Below are 23,989 nucleotides of genomic sequence, written 5' to 3'. Positions count from 1 at the left end.
TATTTATAAATTCTGTAGTTCAATGTTGAAGATAATGTTTTATCATGTATATTTGGCTGAAGTCTCTACTTTTTGAATGTCGTTACCAAGAATAGACTAAGAATAGTGCTGTATTTTTTGCTGTTGTTCAAGTCTTGCTTTTTCTTGATCTTCTGTAAAGGTCTGTGCTATCATGTCATAGGGCACTAGTACTTTTCTTGTATAGTATGTCTGAACATAGGGTAACTAAGTTTATTTGTTCATAGGTTAACCACTGCACTGCATAACATTACTCTTTGATTTAGATTATTCCCTAAACATTTTCTTTTCCCTCTACATAGTATTTTGTCATCATAAATATAAGAAAGTTATATTTCGTTCAGTTTTTGCATTTTGGATGCTTATTTTCACTGAAATTAGATACTATCTTAGCCATTTATCATATTTTTCTTTTCATAAAATCTAGAGCTGTGATAAGTAGAACTTCTGGTTTGATGTTCTTGTGAACTTGAACATTTTAAAAGTTATAAATGACTTTAACATTTATGTTCTTCTTTATTTCTAATTTCTTCACATATGGTAGGAGTAACAGAAATTAAAGTTACTTTTTCTAGACAGCTGTACTTATTTTGTTCTCTTATTTATTAAATGCCTATATGTGTAGGAGTAACAGAAATTAAAGTTACTTTTTCTAGACAGCTGTACTTATTTTGTTCTCTTATTTAGTAAATGCCTATCATTTTATTGTACTTTTTCTCATGCCTTCAAGTTCCTGGATCACTTCATGTATGTAATAAAATACGTTGGATATTAACCCAAGCATGAAACATATGTTTTTATTTGCCAGAGTTTGTCTTTCTGTATTTTAAGATAACGTCCGTTGCACCTTTGTAATTCTTTACTAGAGCCTGGTTGAGTTTGCCAAACTAAACCACTTACTTTGGTTAATATTTTAAACACTGGTGGCAAAATTGAATTCACACTTTAGTACTAAAATCCATTACTTCTGTTTTGTCAACAAGAGAGGAAGACATTGATTAACTGGTGCAAATTTAGCAGAGAAATCCTCAAGTTGCCAGAAATCATATACCCAAGCCGTTTCCTTATTTTTTTTTTTTTTTTTTCATGAGCTCATTATCTGCATTGACTGGAATTACACTTGATTCTTGTTGTAATGTACTTGAAATATCTTTCTTTATTGAAAGGTGTCACCATCATCAGTTTCAAACTCTTAAGTATTTGAGTAACCACTTATAAAGGGAACCACTCTAATTAGGATCAGTATTAGTCTGAAAGTGATAAAGATGTGTACGGTAGAGATATTGTACAGATAAATTCGAGGAACTGGATATTATATAGCATATATGGTATACCGTATTTCATTAAGTTGATTTCTATATTTTTATGTCTTGAAAACTTTTTTATATTTGTTTCTTATTTTTTCATCAGCTTTTATATTTTAATGTTAAGCCAGTTTTTTTTTATTGTATTTTACGTGAAGGTAGTCTGTGTTGTTTAGTGAGTCCTCGATGCCCTTCCACAAAATACTGATTAACTATTTTCTTTTTGTGTAAAATGATGTGATTTTGTGTATTTAGTTGAAACCATCATAAAAACATCACAAACATAAACATAACTAGAATGTGTAAAGTTAATGATTGGTTACTGACTGTAGTACAGCTAATACATGATGATTATAACTCTGACTGGAAGGGGGAATGTTAGTATTAGTTGAAAATCAAGTAGTTCTCAGTCCATCCACTTGACTTTGATGGATTTCCTTAAACTGTTGTGGTGTCTAACATTTTTTTAACTAATTTTTATAATTCACAAGATATGTAAATGTAATTTACAAATTACAGTATATATCTGGATTATTTCATAATTTGTTGTGAATTATAAGAGGATGTACTTTAGGTTTCAGTCAGCGAGTTTTAATATTTAGAAAACCTGTACATGTGGGAATTTTAATTATATGGGGCACCTGGAAACTTGTGTTGTATTGGGAGCAATCAGTGGGCCTTGGGTTACTTGAAAATGTATGTATGCCTTACGTAAACATCTCTTTTTTTTTTGCCATAGCAATGAAGAATAAAGAAATTGGCTGAGGTAATTTCATAGTAATACTGTAAATGAATTACTGTAATTTTTAATTTTCATTTTGTTTTGGTAGGAAATGTATTTTAGATCATTCAGATTTAGTAAGGACTAGTACCTGGCTGAGAGAAAGTTTTTTTTTAATATTCACTGCAGTAATTTTACTCATTCATGTTTTTATTGCTTTGCCACCCAGAATGGTATGAGTAACGTGGACAGAATATGTGGCATCAATTTAAGTCCATATATGATACCAGAAAGCCCCAGTTCCATGCAGGTAAGATTCACACTGAAAACTTTTAACAGGACAGATAGTTGGTTATTGTAGTGCCACCTTATTTTTCATGAAAGCTTTTCATTCATGTTGTCAGTTATTTTATGGATACAGTATATTGTATATGATTATAATTACTTCATTGTATTTATTTTTAATTGTGTTTACTGTAGTTGATTGTTTTTTATATTTGCCTTATTTTCCTATCTAGGTCTTTAGTAAATTGCTGATCTCATACATCAGTGATGTACTGTATTTTGCATCTTATTTTTTGTACAAGTTATTTTTGCATCTGTATCTTATTCGTCATCATAATTTATATTCAAATTATATAATTTGCATGAGTACCTTATACTAATAATTTGATCTTCATATTGCCTTCCAGCATTTATCTGCACTACTTTTGCTCTATTTCTGCATTTTTCTCAGCACGCATTATTAATCTGTATTCCATCTTAATTGTTGGGGAACACACTTTGAAATTCAAATTTTTCCAGGATGAGAGCGAGTTTGTTCAACCATCACCACTAATGCCAGACAATGAAAGTCTTCTGTCATCACATTTTCATTCACCTGAGGATATTTTGGAGGTAATGCATATTCATCTTATTTTCAATTGGCTTTCCTTTCATCATGGAATTGACGAGTCATTTTCTTATTGACTTTCAGCTCTATACACAGTAAATGTAACTTGATAAGCTTGCCTTTCATTTGAAATTCACACTGTTAAGAAATCTGAGGTTCTTGATTACATGAAAGCTCAAGGGATTGATGGCCTTTCTACCTGGCTTACCCAGGAATTTGGATATGAACTTACTACAGTACTCTGACAATTCCATTTGTTTCACCCGAACGTATGTTATACAGGGTCTGTTTTAATACACTATTTCCTGACAAGCTTTGGGTTTTAGGCAATTGCAAAAGTGGAGAACAGTCCAAACACCATTGTTCCAGAAGAGAGTGTGGTCCCCATCAGAAGGAAGCTAGAGGAATCACTGGAAGGTTTGATGCATGTAAGTTTAAATATGACATTTTTATGATAAAGTTTTATATACACTTACCAAGCAATTACATGGCTACTAGCTTTCTACACGGCAGACTAAGGAAATTCAAATTTTTGCGGTGATGCTACCATCACTTGTGTAGGTGACGGGGTCCCGCCCACTTTCGGGACTGACAGGTACAACTCAGCAGAGTGGATCAATTCATGTGGTGCCCAATGTCCATTGAGGGAAGGAGGGCGGGCATTGATTATGTAATTGCTTGGTAAGCATATATAAAACTCGATTTTATCATAAAAACGTCATTTTTATATAAGTGACTTACCAAGCAATTACATAGCTGATTCCACATTGAGAGGAGGTGGGAATCATTGACACGCTCTAATCCAAAACATTAATAAAGATAATGACTTTGACCCAGTGCTAGCAACCTTCCTAGTTCAAAGTCATTATCTTTATTAAAGTTTTGGATTAGAACGTGTCCATGATCCCAACCTCCTCTCAATGTGGAATCAGCTATGTAATTGCTTGGTAAGTCACTTATATAAAAATGACATTTTCATGATAAAATCAAGTTAGGCTATATACTGTATATATGCTTACCAAGCAATTACATAATCGAAGCCCACCTTCCTCCCCGAAAGTGGGCGGGACCCTGTCACCTACACAAGCAATGGTACCGCCACCGCAAACATTTGAATTTCGTTAGACTGCTGTGTAGGAAGCTGGTAGCTATGTAACTGCTTGATAAGTCATTTATATAACAGTTTTTATTATTAAATATTTTAACATAACCAGATCACAGTGATCATGATAATAACTTATTAGGGCTGGTCTGAGGGGGAACATGTTTTGATATGAGCATTTTTTAAGTGAAGGAAGAGGATTTATAGAGAATCCCAGACTATTTGGTGAATGTATGGGCACAGAAAATAAACTCCCTTAAAATACAAAGTAGCAAGCACCTAGTAGCATATGTCTGATAAATGCATTTTTCCTGAAGATACACCCACACAATACTTTAGCTAGGAAAATATACAAGTCTGGATGGTCATCTTGATAATCAAACTACAGGTGCTTGTCATATGATCAACATAACCACTAACAAACATTCAGAAAATAATAGTTCAGCACAGTACTTAATAAATGGAGTCAATAAACACTTCCTGATCAAAAAGGATAGTGTACTGCAATCATTTTGTCAGTCTCTACCCTAGGCTAACCTACCCAGAACTTTATGCAAACACCCTCTCGAAATCATTAAATATTGAGAAAAGTGTCCAAGCTAACATAGCTGGCACAGCAAAGGTACTCTGGCTGAGTTTGCTCACCATTATGGGGCACAGACAGTCTTTAGAGTACCTTCCTGTATATTAAACTCATTCAGTTATTTAAATTCAATTCCAGGTAAAAGAAAAGAATTGTGATATACTTATGATTAACCTCTGGTCTGGAGCAAATACGGTACTTATGTCTTGCTCAGCCACGTGGAACTTCTCTTAGCCTCTCAGATTACAACATTCAATTTATCACAGAATTTGGTGATTGAATGACTTTGTGTTTAACATTATGTCTTCATATCAAACATTCCTGATAGCTAGGGTAGAAAGTATTTGACCATAACTGACAAATTTGTGAAGTTAATATGAACCCTTCCTGATTTTGAAAAGGATCAAATAGTTGTTTCAGTTTTGATAATGGGTGTTTGTATGGGAGTGAGGTTGCTGTATCCCAAAAGTAAACGTGCTAAAAATCTATAAAGCATGTACTGTACAAGGCCTGTACAGTATTTGTTTACACACTGGAGGGAAGTGCACTAATAAAGAAAATAAAATGTGTGACTAAAAAATGCTGAGATTCACAGTCATTCAGGTTATTTGGAGTAGTTTAATATGACCTCAAAGGCATGTACCCATACACATACTCTCCAGGACTATCCAGAAGATTTGTTTATAACTTAGAAATGAAAATGGAACAAAATAAAGGAGTTAGACAGCTAAGTAAGAAGTGACCACAGGGAATAGATGAAAAATGAAGGTCTCAAAGCACTGCAGCAGTGTGCCTTGCAAAGCACTGTAACTGGTACCCCCAAGGGAAATTCATGGCACAAATCTTACAATTTTTTTTTTTAGCTCTTGAGAGACGTGGTGTCAAAGAGGGTGATGTATTGACAGGGGAGCAGCCAATATTTTAAGGTCCAGGAAATGCCAAAAGGACATGGATAACTAAGACAAGATGAGAATTCAAGCATAAAATGTACAGTACAGAAGAGAGTGAAGAGATGGTGATGATCTGATGTGATGATGATGATCTGTTTATGATAATGGAAATACACTATCCAAATTAAAATTTGGTGCAGTAATGGGAAACCTGTTTTTATAATTTTTCAGCTTGATGCAACATACCTGGAAAATGATATTGTTCAAAACAGCAGCAGTGATTTTTTCAGTTACCAACCAACAGAGCCAATAGTAAGTAAAGAATCTAATTATTTGGTATATGTATTGTTATTTCCCTATCAGAAGTTTTAATGTATTAAAAATGCAAAATTGCTTTCCACTTATTATACTGTATACTTACAATTTGGTACTGTATATACAGGCAGTCCCCGGTTTACGACGGGGGTTCCGTTTTTACACGGCATCATAAACCAAAAAATCGTCGAAAATCATAAAAAATCCTGAGAAAATCTTACTTTTAATGCTTTGGGTGTACTGAAAACGATGTAAACTACATTTTCATTGAGTTTTCCATAAAAAAAAACTCAAAATTTTTATTATTCTGCCGTTTTAGAGCCATATTTCTTCTGTCGGATCGGCGTACGACGCGTCGTAACCCCGGAACATGCGTCGTAAACCGGGAAATAATTTCTAATGAATATATTTGAAAAGCGTCGTAACCTCGGAACGTTGTAAGCCGGACATGTTGTAAACTGGGGACTGCCTGTATATTTGTATTATTAGAAACAAGAGGAAAAATGCAATAGGTAAGGTTAATTACATTTACAGGCAGTCCCAGGTTAACGGCCGGCTCGGTTAACAGCAATCCGGTTTTATGGGGCTTGTCTAGCGACGGAAATCGGCAATTTTCGGCACCGAAAATCGCCAATTTCCACTTATCAGCGCCGATACATATCTAACAGAGGCGCCGAAAATCGGCGCTTTTCGGCACCAATAACCCCCGAAAATCGCCGATAAAGCACCGAAATCGCCGATTTTCGGTTATCATCACAACCTCAGAAACGGAACCCCGACGATAACCGGGGACTGCCTGTATTAGACAGATTTATCATATTAACAACAAAAACAAATAACTACAGATGCATGTAGACCCGAGGGCATAGAACCAGGTAGCAGTGTAGAACTCAGATTCTACATACAGTTAGTGTGTGTTTGTTTGTGTGAAAATATAAAGTAAGTATATAAAAAATTAAGTCCTTAAATTTGTCCATCTGGGACATGACAGAGACCAAGCTTTCTAGAAGCAGACTTAGCCCAAAATGTTCCTATTATTGCAGGGGTTGGAGAATATTTACTTATAATAAAGTTGATAAAATAAAAAAATTCATATTCCCACAACAGATATCTAGATTTCTTATATCATCACACAAGACTGAGTTTAAATACAATGAATCATGGTGAAACTCATGAACTCTTTTGATGAATGTTCTGTTCATGCTAATTATGTTTCCTTTTGATCAATAATTTCTTCATGTTAAAATTGATTTTTATATATTTACAGCCTTCAGTGATTGAGCTTGATTTGTCCCGACGGGAAGCTGAACTTGAACTTCACCAGTGTTTGGATAAACAACTATTCGATAAAGCATCAAAGTATGTGTGATGTTGTAATTGTATTTCATTTTCTGAATTGAATTGGCTATATGGATCTGCAACTTTATAACTGTATTTGTAGATTATCACGTGAGATAATAGCATCTGATGCATGTTATATGTATCATTAGAGGGGAAACAAAAAATTTTAATCTAAACTCAGTGTTTGCACGATTAATTTCCAGGCCATTAAGCCTAGGCTAAAGTTTGAATGTCAGAAATCACTGTATTATAATTTTCAGGAAAATGGCCAAGATAAGTAACGAGGAGCTTACAAAGAAGGACAAAGAGGGAGACACGTAAGTTATGCATTTTCTCAGCTTTTTTGTGGGCGGAATCATAGTGTTCCGAATATTGCTGTTATAGTAATTACTTGCATGAAATACCCCAGACACCTAAGTCAGTTGAAGAATGTTACTTAACCAGTAGAGCTGTGCATGTGCCTTCAGATCCCATTTCTCCAACTGACACGTCAGTCATTATTGTACATCTGTGAGTAAGTCAAGCCACTGCTCAAGGGATTCTACAGACCCTTCAGATCGTAATCCTCCAAGGACTGTTCAAATTTTCACAATCACATTGTCAGCTCCTAAATTTCATAATCAGCTGGTGTAGTTTTAGTTATGAAATAAAGGTTTGGGTTAACTTTTCCAGGTGAAGAATAACTAATCAGAGAATTATGTATTTCCTCCCCTACCACATTATTTTTTTTTTTGTTGTATTTCATGCTACTTGGTGTTAATAAGGGTTGACTGGTAATGATTTTTTGGATAGAATAATTTCTCAAATTAACGTGTTTGCTTCTTTGCTGACTAGGTTTAGGTTTATTTATGATTAACTAATCTGTTACATGTCTATGAAAAGTGTACTTTCTGTACTCCCTGTACTTCTCACCACTTGGCTTAATGAGTTTGTAAGGAAAATATTTTTTGAGAAATTATTTATCTTTTAGGCATCATCAGACCAGTAGGTTTTTGATGTAGACAACTGAAAGAGGATTGTTTTTATAGCATTTCCCAATATTCCTATGTTAATATGCATTAGTTGTCAAATAAGAGCTGTTGCCTTGAAGTGGCTAATACTGTTGATACCATTGCCTGATGTTTGATTCAATGAGACCATACATGAACACTTGAATGTCGATTGATTCCCGGAATACCACAGTGTATAGGAATGTTGACAAAAAGATGTTTTACAGGCCCTGCATGGTTGTGGCTTGTCAGCAAGAGGACAGTGACAGATTCCGAGAGAATTTATGCGCAATGGTGAATCGAGCGAAGACAATCAGAATGTGCTGTGAATACCCAATAAATAACAGAACACCCATTAAAATGTGCATGAATTGTGGCAACTCTGATGAGCAGACATTCTACTCTCCATTTGCCATGGTCAATAATGAGGTTAGTAATGATAGCAAATGTTGTGAAGGTAAAAAAAAAAATTTATCCATGATATAGTTCTCATTACACTGCACTGTTGATGGGAAATTGTCATCTATAGGTTAAAGAAATTAAGATGTATTGAGGGATATATTCATTTAGGAGCAAATGATAGGTATCAGGACCAAGAATATCATTCAGCATTGTTATTATATTCCATGAGATGGGGTGGTGAGTGAGTATATTGCTATTGCTGCCTTAGTGTTTGGTGTGATGTAGACTTGTGGTAGCTCTTCTATCCATTAAACCTCTGGCTAAAAACCAGTACAGTACAGTAATTTTGTACTTGTGTTTGTTACAGTTTGCTTTCTATCCGTATGCATTGTGTTAAATGTAGTGATAAAAGGAGGCAGGCATTTGTTTACAAAATTCAAGGATACCAGCACCTTTAAAACTAGTAAATTTAATATGTCTGCTGGAAGTCTTACAACACCTGGAGTAGTGTTCTTAAAGTGGTTTTACTCAATTCACGAGGCACCTGATGGTGAATCGTTATTGGTTAATGTAGATCTTAGCATATGAGAGCTGTTGAACTCATTTTTTGTCGTAGCATTCAAGTCCATATAGCTGTTCACTTCAAAAGATATTTCCAGTTCAGATGGTGTTTTTGCTCTGGGCACATAATTTTAAGATCTGCCAAAGGAAATGACATAACATTATCAAGTTTAGTATGACACAGTAACATATGTCAGTGGTTCCATAGAGCAAGACTGTTCATTGTGTTTATTCACCTTGCTTGCCTCAATAGGAACAAATGGTTGTTAAACAAACCAACAATTACCACATAGAAGCCTTTGGTTACTGTGGTCTGTGTAGTAACCCTTGTAAGTGTTACTATCTCATTAAGCTGAAAGATAAATCTGGACAGCTATAGTGGGGGTGCTGTCACTTCTATTGGAACAGATTTGGAATCTTCTGTTCAGCCTAATGTGACCACAACTGCTCCTTTTCTTTTGAGGTAGGGTTCTTTAGTGTTTGACTCATTAGTCATTAAGAAGGCAGTGGAGTTGCACCATAGCAAGGGAGGTTTACAGGTTACATACCTTGGCTGGTGGTGGCATAGAGGTAACTGTAATACAAGGTAACTTCATTCTGTTTCAAGCCATTGTATTGCAACCAATACACTTAATTTCTATGTTCCTGAGCTTATTTTTAAATAATAATGATGATGTCCTTTCCTGAAGTGTATCTCTAGATTAGTTTTTGACATAGCCCCTGTCCAATTGGTAGTCTAATTTAGCAGTCATGAGCATTGAGATTATGGTGGCATAGAGCGCAGTTTATAGTTGTGCCCAGTGTCATTTTCTCATTTGTTCACAGTCAGGCAGAGCACACACACATTTTTGTTCCTTGAATTATGTGCTTTGTCCAAATTTAGTATTGTGTTATAAACTGCTATACAGTATCTACACCAGAACATATCCTGGCCAGATATGGTAATTCAGATAATAGAAAAATTAAAAAAGGCCAGTTATGTGGTTAGGGGAAAGGGATTGCTAGAGTTGGTTCATGGAGACTTTGGGGAGGGTTTTTTTCTTTGCATCTTTGCAGGTAGAGTTTGAATCAGTCCTTGGGTCTGCATGGTCTCAGTTGTGTCAGAATCCAAGTTTCTCCCCTTGGACTAAATTTCTTACTCTTTCTCTTTTCCTGTATTTCCCTAAACCAATAGTAACACTTTCAAATCTTTCTGACCCTAATTCCTTGACTCTGAGGATGGAAGATCCCTGTTGTAAAAAGCCTGTGGATGAGGCCAAATAGGAAAAAATACGCTGACAGTGGCCTTCTGTCATATACGAAAATTGTTCTAAGTAATGATTTCTTTTTTTCAAACAAACATCATTTTGATTTGGACTACATTATGTTTTAAATAGTTTTACCAGACTGCTGGGCTAATGTTCTCAGATTTGGACTACATTATGTTTTAAATAGTTTTACCAGACTGCTGGGCTAATGTTCTCAACTTGTTTAGAGCTAACCTGGAGGGCTTGTGTTTCTCCATTCTTATATAAACATATATGCCAAGAGTCTTGGCTGGACTGGAAAGAAATTCACTCAGAAGTGAACACCTAACATATATTTTAGCTATGGAAACTACATTCCTTAATTCTCTCTCTCTCTTAGGCAATTAACCCTCTAACGCCGAGCCTCTATTTACAAAAACGTCTCCCGTATGCCGGCGGCGTTCGGGAGTTAGCGCGGAAGCAGAAAAAAAAGTTTTTTTCAAAAACTCACAGCATGCTTAGTTTTTAAGATTAAGAGTTCATTTTTGGCTCCTTTTTTTTGTCACTGCCTGAAGTTTAGTATGCAACCATCAGAAATGAAAAAAAATATCATTATCATATATAAATATTGAAATATATGACAGCGTGAAAAAAAATTTTCATATATAATTGTATACAAATCACGCTGTGAGCAAAACGGTTAAAGCTAACGGGTTATTTTTTTTTCTTTGTATTGTACACTAAATTGCGATGATTTTGGTATATAACAAATTGTAAAACGATCAAAGCAACACAGAGAAAATATTATCACAAAATGATGCATGAATTTGCAGCGGACGTAAAAAAAGTTTTTTCAAAAATTCACCATAAATCGAAATATTGTGCTAGAGACTTCCCGTTTGTTGAAAAATGAAGCTAATTGATTGAATATTACTAGACTAAGTTTTTTAGCTTAAAATTGCAGTTTTCGACCATTTCGGTCGAGTTAAAGTTGACCAAAGGTCGAATTTTTTCTATTTATCGTGATTTATATGAAAATATTTCAAAACTGATAAAAGCTACAACCACGAGTCATTTTCTGTTGTATTCTACATGAAATTGCGCACAATTTCATATATAAAAGTTTATGTAATGACTAATATAAAACGGTGCAAACATTATGACAATGTGACGAAAGAATTTCCGAGATGTTCGGCCGAGTTACCGAGCGGATGTAAGGAAAAAGTTTTTTTCAAAAATTCACTATAAATTGAAATATTGTGCTAGAGACTTACAATTTATTGCAAAATGAAGGTAAATGATTGAATCTACTAGAATGTAAGAGTTTTAGCTTACAATTGCGTTTTTCGACCATTTCGGTGGAGTTAAAGTTGACCGAAGGTTGAAATTTTGGCAGTTATCGTGATTTATGTGAAAATATTTCAAAACTGATAAAAGCTACAACCATGAGTTATTTTCTGTTGTATTCTACATGAAATTGCGCAGATTTTCATATATAAAAGTTTAAGTAACGACTAATGTAAAACGATGCAAACATTACGACAATGTGACGAAAGAATTTCTGAGATGTTCGGCAGAGTTACGCAGCGCAGACGTAATTTAAAAAGTTTTTTTTTTTCAGAAATTCACCATAAATCGAAATATTGTGCTAGAGTCTTCCAGTTTGTTGCAAAATGAAGGTACATGATTGAATATTACTAGAATGTAAGAGTTTTATCTTATAATTGCGTTTTTCGACCATTTCGGTCGAGTTAAAGTTGACCAAAGGTTGAAATTTTGGCAGTTATCATGATTTATATGAAAATATTTCCAAACTGATAAAAGCTACAACCATGAGTTATTTTCTGTTGTATTCTACATGAAATTGCGCACATTTCCATATATAAAACTTTATGTAACGACTAATATAAAACGGTGCAAACATTACTACGACAACGTGACGAAAGAATTTCTGGCGCGGACGTAAGGAAAAAGTTTTTTAAAAAATTCACCATAAATCGAAATATTGTGCTAGAGACTTCCAATTTGTTGCAAAATGAAGGTAAATGATTGAATATTACTAGAATGTAAGAGTTTTAGCTTACAATTGCGTTTTTTTACCATTTTGGTCGAGTCAAAGTTGACCGAAGGTTGAAATTTTGGCAGTTATCATGATTTATATGAAAATATTTCCAAATTGATAAAAGCTACAACCATGGGTTGTTTTTTGTTGTATTTTACATGAAATTGTGCACATTTTCATATATAAAACTTCATGTAATGGCTAATATAAAACGGTGCAAAAATTACGACAAAATGATGAAAGAATTTCTGAAATTTTTGGCCGTTACATGCGGACGTAAGGAAAATTTTTTTTTTTTAATTCACCATAAATCGAAATATTGTGCTAGAGACTTCCAATATGTTGCCAAATGAAGGTAAATGATTGAATATTACTAGAATGTAAGAGTTTTAGCTTACAATTGCGTTTTTCGACCATTTCGGTCGAGTCAAAGTTGACTGAAGGTTGAAATTTTTTGTAGTCGACATACGGTACGTCCACTCGGCACCCAACAGACAATTTTAGTCGACATATGATATGTCCAGTCGGCGTTTAAGGGTTAATCAGGGCAGCTAGAAAATTAATTGAGGTTCAAATTTCACAACTAGTTTTTGATAAAAAGAAAAGTATCTGGTTCAATTGCAGTTGTCTTTTATCATTTAGTGCTTTAAAGCCAATCAGTTATCTGGATAGTAACTAGTGTTACTAAAGCTGTTGGTGATACTTTAAAAGAAAATTCATTATATCTTACTGCATGGAGATGTTCAATTTTCTCAGAATGCTTTAACCAATTAACTATTGGAAGAATTTTATTTCATTTGCATAAAAAATGTCCAAGTCTATTAATTACAAAATTAATTTCAGGGTGATACACTGCTAAGCAGTGTATTGAAAGTTGGTCATTCTCAGCAAGTAGTGAACTTCATCTGTGAAACCATCTTTCAAAATCATGCAGACATCGATAGAATTTTCAACCAGCAGAAAATAGAATTTTACCAATTCTTCAAACAGTCATACCCAGTCTTAGGAGTGTAAGTTATTTCTTTGTTTTTTATTGGAAACATGGTTCCATTTAGTAATGGAAAATGAAAATTTTGATTCTCTTCATTATTTAGTCTTTCATTACAGTATTTTTATCATAGTGAAGTGCTTGAAGGTAATAATGAACGTAATGCATAACACCCCGTTAAGTTGGCAGTATTATGTAGTATTAAGGGTTCTTTGCAGCATCCCATTTCTCTCTAGCTGTACTGCTTATAGCCTATACTCTTCTTCCCACATAAGATTCTATAAATGTTAAACTGTTTCCATTTTTCACTGCCAATTTAAAAGGAACAACCCCTGCGGGAAAGATTTCGAGTTAAAAACTGACTCGATTATCTGATCATGCCAGTATATAATGCACAGTTTTCATTATCCCCCGAAGATCAGACAATTTAAAAGGAGGAACAACTGCAGGAAAGATTTCGAGTCAGAAACTGACTTGATTATCTGATCATGCTACTATATAATGCACAGTTTTCATGATCCTCCGAAGAATCATAGCAATCAGCAATTTTATCGGAAGAAGTCTGTGATCTTCAGTTGTTAGCATATGAAAATATTTTTTATTGTTACAGTTGTTTATGCAAATATAGTTCTAATGTAAATTAGTCCAAACATCAGTGAATTTTTCAGTTATTCTTTGAAACAACACTTCATGAAGAGATTAACACCTCCGCTCAACAGACTTCTTTAATCATGTACCATCTAAATTCTTATGATTATTTTTTTCCATGGTATCATTCTAGATGTGATACATTTTTAGATAAATCTCATGAATGGAATGCATGGAATGTAAAGTCTTAAAGTAAAGGCAAGTTTATGTTAGGAATTATGTGGAACTGCTGTTAGCTGTAAGACATCTAAAAAAATATCCTAGTGCAGGCTTTAAACATACAGTCTTTAACAGATTTTTATACTTATCAGAAAGCCAGACCCCCAGAACATCTGTTAATTTTAGGTACTACTGTGTTCTGCTTTTAATGTGTAAAGTACTGTCCAAAAGATTGTAGCTTTAGCACGGGGATCTTATCATTACTAGTAGAAGATAAAAGATATTCCCAGATATGTTAGTGGAATGTGTAAACAAACTAGAAGTCCATTTTATTTATTTTTATAAAATGGTAATTTAAGCAGACCAGTGACTACTTCTAGACTCGTAGGGCAGCCCTGGATGAATTGCAATTGCACGAGAGGTAAACGTTGAATGAGCCTTAACGTTGAGCTGCTTTGTGGAAAGAGAACTACGAGAAGTTGTAAAAGACAGAACAAAAGCATCTGGGAGGAAGGGATGCCACAAAGAACCTTGAATACTGTATCCAGTATGCTTCACAAGGCATACTTTAGACATTAATGGCATAAGGAAGCAGTACCCCTTCAAGGTCATAAATTTAATCATGAATATTTTTATTTTACACCGAATTTTTTATTTTACACTATGAATTTTTTCGTTTCAGGTTCCTTCCTGACTACTAGAAAACTGAGATGATGGTACCTGTGAGGCTTTTTGGAAAGTTATGTTTTCTTTTTGAAATATAATACTTCGAAGTCTCAAGAGAATTTGCCATATTTAGAAAAGTGTAGTTCTGTATTAGAAATTTATCAGTGTTCTAATTTTTTGCTCAATTGTTGTGCCTGCAAGATAATTTTGGCTCAAAGGACTCACGACAGTTCAAATGTATGCAGGAATATTTAGTGGAGTCTGTACTATTAAAGTTAAAATTACTATGGCACTTTGACTGGGTCTGTTGCTTCTATATGAATTCAGCAGCTAAAAATAAAGGGAATGTTTTTGCAATGCCAGTGGCAAACAAAGCTGACGACTGTAGCTGTAACTGCAGCTGTAAGCAAATATACAGGTGCCCTAGTACTTTAACTTGTAATTATTGTCTTCCCAAATATACATGTAACTGAATTTTCTTGCAAAAAAAAAAAAAAAAAAATGAGGGATGCATATTCTTTAGCATGCAGTCAAAGCAGAAACACTAATAGAGTGAGTAAAGATATGTATATGCACATATTGTATATGTTATGTATATAAATTTTTCCTGTTGGGATAAAAATAATTCAGTACCAATCGTGACATTACTAATTCTGTTCTTAAGATAAGGGACCAATCATGACATTACCACTAGTTTTTTTTTTCTAGATTATACTGTATTACTCTTTTTACCTTCAGAGGTTATGCCTTACATATTTCTTATTACACAATAAAAACTTAGCTTCTATGCAACTGTTAGGTACATATGTGTGTGATAATTCAGATGACTATGATGTGAAAATGTGTAAACAGTGCAAGTATGCAAAAATTTTTTATATTAACTGTTGGAATGGAATGTGATGTGGTTATAGAGAACAGTATTCCTAATAGCACAAAAGTCTTTACCTGAACATGAGAGTGGTAACCCACACAAGTTCAGTTCCAAGATTTTATATCTACTTTTGGTTTATTCACTAAACATTCACTTGACAACTTTATAGGTTATGAGTCAACTTTATAGGTTATGAGATATTTTATCACAGAGTAGTTTAAAGTACTGTTTTTTTTAAGGGCCTGCCCAAATAGAAATTCTCAAGGTGATATTTTATCACTCTGTAGTTTAAAGCAGGTTTTTTTTTAAAGTCTTTCTGAATTGAAATTTTCAAGTGAGTGTGAAGTTGGGAAATCATGATTTTTATTGAATGCTATTATAATTTTTAATTGGTTTCCCAATATTTTTAACTCAGATTTTTCAGTCTTCAGATTTACGAATTTAGAAGGAAAACTATTTATGTATGTATATATGTAGAAATAATAGTTTCGTAAATAAATGCTTCAGAGAAAATATTTGAAACAAAATTTCTTTAAAGGACATTATGGATATTTCATATGCAAACTGTTTTTTTAGGTACAGTGCCATTGTTGTTGTTCAAACAGCAACTCGATTTTTAATTCTTTCTTTACATAACTTTTCTCTTCTTGAAAGTTCCCTAATCAGTCCTAAGTAAAGACACTTGGTGATCTGGTTGAACTGAAGAAATGAAGGAAGACATATCTTGTGTTAGGAAGACATATCTTGTGTTATCATACTTAAAATTACAATATAAAAAATGAGTGCTAGTCACTAAATTAGGCAAAGGCCATTACTATAATTGGAAAAATGCATATTTTACATGGGGCAGACCTTCTAATATGCTGTGAAGATCTGGGGAAAAAAGGAGCATATTCACTTTTTCAATACCTCTCCCCAAAATTGGGGTGTCTAACATGTTTGCAATGTTTAGAACCATTATATTTGTCAAGAGTGTTTTGATAATTCCTAGAAAATTGAAAAATTTTTAGTTAGTCCTCAAGGGATAGTGCAGAATTCTTGATTTCTTCCTTGAAGAAGTTATTTCAGTGGGATATAATGGTATACATTTTTCCAAAACATACATTCCTGTTGACCAAAAACAAAAGAATATGTAAATTTCCAAGGAGCTTACAAATTTCCAGGTTTTGGGTATATTACCCATAGTGATATGGATGTTAAGATAATCTGCCACACACATACTCAAGTTGTTCGTGACTGCAGTTTCAAGTGTAGTGGTGACTTGGTTAGATATTAGAATTTCTAGTAGTTGTTACTTGAAGAGCTGAGGTTCTATTTCTTAAATTATTAATCATTGCAACTTTTAGAACTGGGCATAATTTTCTAAAGAATGACAATGCTATCAGCTGGTTGCGATGCTGTTGAAACTTGCCTTTGTTAAATGATAATGGAAAGTTCGACAACTTTTGTGCAAAACATTCCTGTATTTAGTTATCACTGGTTTTAATCTCATTCTGGTCTGTAGTGAAACATGTGAATACTGTAATTTAAAACTGATTTTGATTTAGATTTTCATTGGGCTTTTTTTAACACACACATAGGATTCAAAACAGACTGAGGATGCTGGAAAGCAATAACATAGTTAAGTAATGATATAAAATCAAAATTTCAACATAAAGACTAATATAGTAACAATAAAAGGCAAAGGCATAATAGTGTAATTAATAATGAAAGGTAACTCTATGTCATAAACTTTTGTACAACAAAGACATTAAAATGAAAATTGAGAACTATGTGAAAATTGACTGAAAAAAATAGCTCTTTGAAATGTGAGTCATGCATATGCTTACATTACTTGAACTTTGAGGACACGCATTTGTAGCATAGGTATTGAAACTTTTTGTTTTTGTCCACAAAATTTCCACTAAAATCAACATAGCCAAGGATATTAGTAAATGTTAGTATTTTTGTACTATTCTACTGGTGTGATTTAGCTTTTTTTTAGAGCTTTAAGTTTTATCAGAGATTATACTTTTCCACCTTAAAGTATGTAAATTTGAGACATTTGGCCATATTTTGTCATGTTTTGATAGTCTATCATAGGCCTACTCAGTTTATAACCCTGTAATAAATTCATATAGGCTACTGTACCTCACTCAAATGCATCGGACACAATGAATATCTCACTTGCTGTAGAGTTTTAGCTATTTTCATTTAGGATTGAAGCGATATTCTTAGTGATGTAGGGAAGTCTACATGTCCCAGAGACTATTACGTAAATTAATATTGAATTTTGAATTTAACATCCAAAGATGTAAAGCCCCCATTTTTTTATGCCGCCCCCTTACATGGTCTTGTGGTTCCGAGTCTTGAGTCAGTTCTTCAGTGCAAAATGGGAAATTGCATTTCAAGTGATATATTTTTTTGTGGATATTGTACGCTGCATTGCATTTTATAGAATATACTGTAGAATATATGTAGGAACCCCAGGGAAAATGTATAATTTACAGGACCAGACTTAGTATCACTGATTATTACTATTAATAATGTGCATGCATTCTTAGGGATTAAGCCAAAAAGCCTTGTACTTGCTTAGCAAGGTTTCACTAAACTTAAAACTAACAACCAAGATGGAGTGAAACATATGTACAATTAACAGTCACAAATAACAATAAGGATAAATATAAAAACTATGTAAACAAGATAAGCATGGCTGACAGATGCACAAAAATAGAGCAGAAAACTAGTCCCTCCTTGTTAGGAGGGGGACAAATGAGTACCAAATACACAGATCAGGTTAGTGTTCTAGTTTACCCCTCAAGCAAGGGAATTACAGCCATCTTGGCCTGGGTAAAACCCATGGTTCAAGAAAGGTGGTTAATATGGCACTTGGTACGACCTTACAATAAGAAAACCAAGACAAATTTATTTCTTGCTCTTTCTCTAAGTAAAGATAAATTTTGGCTAAAAGGAGTGTAAAATTTTGTAGAAACTGTGACTTTGTTGCTCATTAACAGTGTTGCCAAGAGCATCTGCTCAATGTTTTGTCACAAATGACTTTTTTTTTTTTTTTTTTTTTTTTTAGTCTGAAATGTAGATATCATTACATTTGACAGATGTTAAATTATGCTTTAAACTAGTCCATGAGAGTTGTTATGCATTAAGTACTGGTGCTGTCTTTCAGATAAGGTTCTGTTTTTTATTTTTTTTTCCATAAGGATGGTGGTAACTTTCAAAAAGTAGTTTGAATGTAGTGTTGGCATATGGGCTAGTTTTAAGCTGAATGCCCTTTTTTATGTGTTGTAGATTTCATAGGATTAATCCCTCTGCTACTTCATGGTACTTCAAGCTTATAAGCTGAAAAAATTACAAATGAAATCCCAGTTCCATCTTTCTTATTTTGTGAAGAGAATAACCTTAGACCTTAGACAGCTCATCTCAGAACTAATACTGTTGAATTTTAGCTGAAGAAAAGTTTTCACAAAGTTTAATTTTATTATAGGTATACCTTAAAGCAGAGGAAAGCCATACAGAAATCTACTAATGTACTTATGGTTAAGCTTATACTTTGTATAAATTAACAGCAATCTTGCTATTATTGTGATAATGATAACATAATGGTCTTTATAACTATAAACATAGTTGTAATACAAATAGAATGTATATGTCAAAATTTATATCTTTATGCCTTGTAATAAAAAAATTATAATATTAATACTGTTATCTTACTAATTGATCCCTTAAGCCAAATTAGGTTTCTCTGATGATATTTTACCATATTATAAACAAAGTACAGTACAATACACCTCTCACAGTCTACAGTTCAATGCAGTATGAACAGGGTATATATGGAATTGGATATAAAATTCTGACCAAAGGTCAAGCGCTGGGGCCGATAAGGTCATTCAGCACTAAAAGGGAAACTTAGGGTAAAAAGGTTTTAAAGGGAAACAGAGTAAAAAGGTTTTAAAGATATAACAGGAGGAAACAATTGTTGGGAGTGTGTGGAAACTCTGGTGGAAGAAAGAGAATATTTATGTATGAACGTACAGTTGAAGGAGTGAAAGGCGTTACAGCTAGGGGCCAAAGCAATGCTGCAAAAAACCTTTAGTAATGCCTACAGTGCACTGTGTGAGGTGCACTGACATATGAGCAGTGGAAGGTATGGAGGGAGAGAGAATACCATACTATGATACTTAATGCAGTCAATTTTTCATACCAAGCAGTTATATTGTATGATACTCTATCACATTTATAAAACACAACCAACTGATAAAAAGTCTTATTCTTAAAAGTACAACTAACCTTCCAGATTGGTAAAGATAGCTAATAATCACTCTTGCTTCAGTCTTCAACATGATTCAGCAGTGGTGAAAAATGAGGATGATGAAAACATTGATCCAACACAAATGTGCTGATGCAATTCTCACCATACAATTACTATGCCTGCTCTTGACGACAAAAATTTAATATTTGAATTGCATGAAATGGATCATCAGGCTTCATCCTTATCATCAATATGTTCTGTATGAGGAGGGGAAAGACAGGCTGGTCTCAGAACCTCTGGAATGGCATAAGTTGAAGATGAAGCTGGAATTGTTTTACTTTTGGGAATACAGTACTTTGGGTTTTGGTTTCCTTTACCCTTCCACTTCTTTAAGTATCGTTCAGTGAGTTGCATCAGCTGTTTCTGCCAATTCCTTCATATTCAAGGCATGCATCATCAACATATTCATATAATAATACAGTAAAGCCCCCGTATTTGCGGTCTCACTATTCGCGGACTCAAGTATTCACGGATTTTTCTGTGGAACATATCTAACCATTATTCCTGGAAAATTCGCCCATTTGCGGTATTTTTCACTGAGAAATATTCACTAATTACTGTATTTTCATATTTTCATGACTAAATGCACTTTTTGTGATAAAACTATTAAAATACTCAGGTATGAACATTTTTAGAGGGTTTTTTTTGTGTTTACAGTATCAAAATAGGCAATTCTAAGTGTTTTTAAGAGGGGTTTTAAGTATTTGCAGGGGGGGGGGTTTGCGGTACACATCCCCCGCAAATACAGAGGGTTTACTGTAACAGTCTCAGAGTGGTGAAACATGACAATCCCTTTGTGATGTTAAGTATTGTAATTTGAACTTGATTTATGTTACTGCTTCTTCATTGTCTTCACCTGGTATGACTTGTTTCAGTCAGCTCCATCAAGTCACTCCGTTAACTCGGCTAGGGTAGTGTCAATTAAATCTTGAATTTCCCCAAGACTAAAATTTTCAAACAACTCCCCACCTACCTTCTTTGCCTTAGCCACAATTTCTTTCATTATTCCTTTGATAATCTCTATGATGACTTTGTCCTAGCCACAATTTCTTTCATTATTCCTTTGATAATCTCTATGATGACTTTGTCCTAGCCTCAATTTCTTTCATTATTCCTTTGATAATCTCTATGATGACTAGTGAAGCCAATGAAACACACTCGTCGAAATTTTTCCAGCATGAATTTTTTTTTTTTGGGTAAACAGATTTCATAGCAATCGTAAAGATTTTACAGCATCTGATATTATATAAACTTTCTTCCCTTTCATTAGATTTTCTTCAGTGGGATCACCTTCCATTTCCTGGACAGTTTTCCCCTTAGATACCAAGTGCAATGGGCCTTATGCATCCTTACTGCCCTGGAAATGGAGGTTGAATCAGGGAGGTTGTGTTGCGAGAAAGCAGATATCTTTAACACCTTTTGTGTTGAACTCTGGAATTCTTGATGGCCAGGAGCAGTGTTCCATATCACAAAGCCCTTCAAGGCAATCCTCACTATTTAGGTATCTTTGGTGATGAAACTTCTCTGTTTTGGGAAAAAAGGCCGCAGAGGATATTCACTGGCAAAGAGGAGAGACAAAGATTCAGCGTTATAGAGCTGCCAATCACCAAGCCTTGAAGGGAGAAGATAAATTCTAACCGCCAGCCCTTTGACTGCAAAAAATATGGACCACCAAAACATTTCCCCTAGAGTTGTTTCATCAGTGGACAAACGTCTCTGGCTGCCACAAATCCCACAAGTTCAATGCCAAAGGCTTCAAAGTCATCTAAGAATGTTTAAGGACCACCACACTCTTTACTCTATAAAAAAAAAAATAGTTTAGGCTATCAAAGATGAACCCACTACACAAAATGTAATGGAAATGTGTAAATTTCCACAACTGCTTAAGCTTCCTTCAAATTTGATTTATTTGATAACGTACCATGCCAACTGAGTTTATAGAGAGCCTTGATGAAGCTGGCACAAACAGATGCTATTCCAGATGAAGATAAAGACTGAAAAGCAAAAAAATGTCAATCCCAAATCACACTGTATTTCCAAAAGGTTAAAGACAATCCCAGTCTCTCCTTCTACCCCTACCATCGCAAAAGCTGCAAGACCAGCTACACCACCTCTAATTCCAAATGTAATGATGGAGAGGGTGAAGATCCTGATGGTCCACCTCCACGCATGGAATATTAGTACAGTATTGCCATGCAATTTTTAAACACCTGTTGTGTGAATGTTACGTCTTCTCATGCAAGTGCATCAACTGTAAGGCAAGAGCTGTATCCACATTTTTGTTAACTCATTTTATTACCTCACTTTCAACACCACTGGTTAATATTGCTAGGTCAAGTGCAAAAGACTCGAGGGGAGGCGGAAATCTAGTATGGTAGCATATTCCTATAGGTGCATAAGGTGAGCAGTATACTTAAGACTGCAGAAATGTTTTTCCAATTTGTACTGTTTTATAAATTCAATAATGAACTACAGCACTGCACCATGGTGCCATTCAGGTACAGTACAGTTGACCCCCGGTACTCGCGGGGGATGCGTACCACAACCCCCGCGAAAATAGCTATAATCCACAAATACTGTAATTGACACCCCTCTAAAAATGCTTATAACTGCCATTTTTGATAGTTTGAACAACAAAAAACCCTTTACAAATGCTTATACTGTACCAAAGTATTTTAATTGTTTTACCTGAAAAAGTGCTTTTATTCACAAAAATTATATGAAAGTACAGTAATTAGTGAATATTTCTCTCTGAAAAATACCGCAAATAGGCAAATTTTCCACGAACAATGTGTATATACATTCCACAGAAAAATCTGTGAATAGTAAGTAAAGCCACAAATCCAGAACCACGAATAGGCTGGGGTCCACTGTATGTTTATTTTCTCTCTCTCTCTCTCTCTCTCTCTCTTTATCCTATATTGTTAATACTGTAATGTATTGTACTGTACTGTACTCTAAAATGTGTGCATTGTATACTGTATCGTACTGTATACATTATAATTTGGTAAATAATTACCTGTTTAATACATTAAAAATCAGTAAGTTTATGGACAACAATACACTGTATTTCACTAGGAGCTGGGGCCCCTAATCTTCACAAACTTTGAGGGTCAACTGTGGTACATGTACCCTACATCTTTAGGACAGTGTAATGATGGTCTCTAGACCTTGGGTGAAATGACAATGTAACTTTTTGTATATCACCCAAGATATTTTACAAAAATTAAACCAATATTGTTACTATGAGGTAAAACACATAAATATACTAAATTTTTCAACAAAACACAACATACTAATCTGACACATGTAAAAGACCTTTCATAGATTTAATCTTTTAATTAATATGAATAATTTAAGGCATTAAATGATATGGCAAGCATATTTAATAGTACAACTTAAAATAAATTTCATGTACAGAAGCAACAGTACAACATACAATTTATTTCATGCTCTTCCACGTACCATTAATGATCTGAGTGGGTGTGTGTTTTAAACATTTCAACTTTTTGTAATAGATATCTATATTTTAATGACAGGCGTGTTAAGTACAAATAAAGTATATATAAAGTATTCATGATTTTCAATATTTTTTTTTTTATTTGTACTTAAATCATTCATAACAAAACCCCAAATACCCAAATCAGCAAATCTGAAACCCATGAATCTGAAGGTTCAAATGCAGACTTTTCACCAACCATTTGCCCTCCTCCTCCAGTTTCATATGCATCAGTTACTATTCCTTTGTATCTCTTCACATCACACCCTTTCCATTTTTTTTTTACTCAGCATACACTAAACAATTCATCTCAACAATCCCTTAAAACATTTCAACTTTGTTTCCAAAGACAAAATTATCTTTTCTTCCAATTATTTTGCATACATCTAAACTACCTGAATGAATCAAGTTCCCCATCTTCCACAACCCACATTAATATGTCTAAA

The 23,989-nt window shown here is 34.1% G+C and overlaps 1 protein-coding gene and 1 long non-coding RNA gene across 9 annotated transcripts in view; one reads left to right on the top strand and one right to left on the bottom strand.

Annotated features, from left to right (window-relative positions):
* Positions 1 to 19,432, top strand: part of LOC136830199 (muscle M-line assembly protein unc-89-like) — a 30,751-nt gene extending 11,319 nt beyond the window's left edge. For all 8 annotated transcript variants that reach the window (XM_067089484.1, XM_067089489.1, XM_067089485.1 and 5 more), the window contains exons 7-15: positions 2,273 to 2,353; positions 2,848 to 2,940; positions 3,262 to 3,363; positions 5,742 to 5,822; positions 7,093 to 7,184; positions 7,427 to 7,483; positions 8,383 to 8,584; positions 13,250 to 13,416; positions 14,884 to 19,432. In XM_067089484.1, coding sequence (XP_066945585.1) covers positions 2,273 to 2,353; positions 2,848 to 2,940; positions 3,262 to 3,363; positions 5,742 to 5,822; positions 7,093 to 7,184; positions 7,427 to 7,483; positions 8,383 to 8,584; positions 13,250 to 13,416; positions 14,884 to 14,902 — 894 coding nt within the window. In that variant the 3' untranslated portion in view covers positions 14,903 to 19,432. The remainder of the gene's footprint in view (positions 1 to 2,272; positions 2,354 to 2,847; positions 2,941 to 3,261; positions 3,364 to 5,741; positions 5,823 to 7,092; positions 7,185 to 7,426; positions 7,484 to 8,382; positions 8,585 to 13,249; positions 13,417 to 14,883) is intronic.
* LOC136830207 (uncharacterized) overlaps positions 1 to 23,989 on the bottom strand; it is a 71,557-nt gene that overhangs the window by 39,296 nt on the left and 8,272 nt on the right. The gene's annotated exons all lie outside the window — the stretch shown is intronic.

Source organism: Macrobrachium rosenbergii, chromosome 46, assembly GCF_040412425.1.
Source record: "Macrobrachium rosenbergii isolate ZJJX-2024 chromosome 46, ASM4041242v1, whole genome shotgun sequence".
In the NCBI taxonomy this organism is placed as follows: domain Eukaryota; kingdom Metazoa; phylum Arthropoda; class Malacostraca; order Decapoda; family Palaemonidae; genus Macrobrachium; species Macrobrachium rosenbergii.
Note: the sequence above shows the minus strand (reverse complement) of the source record. Positions and strands in the feature narration are given on the sequence as shown.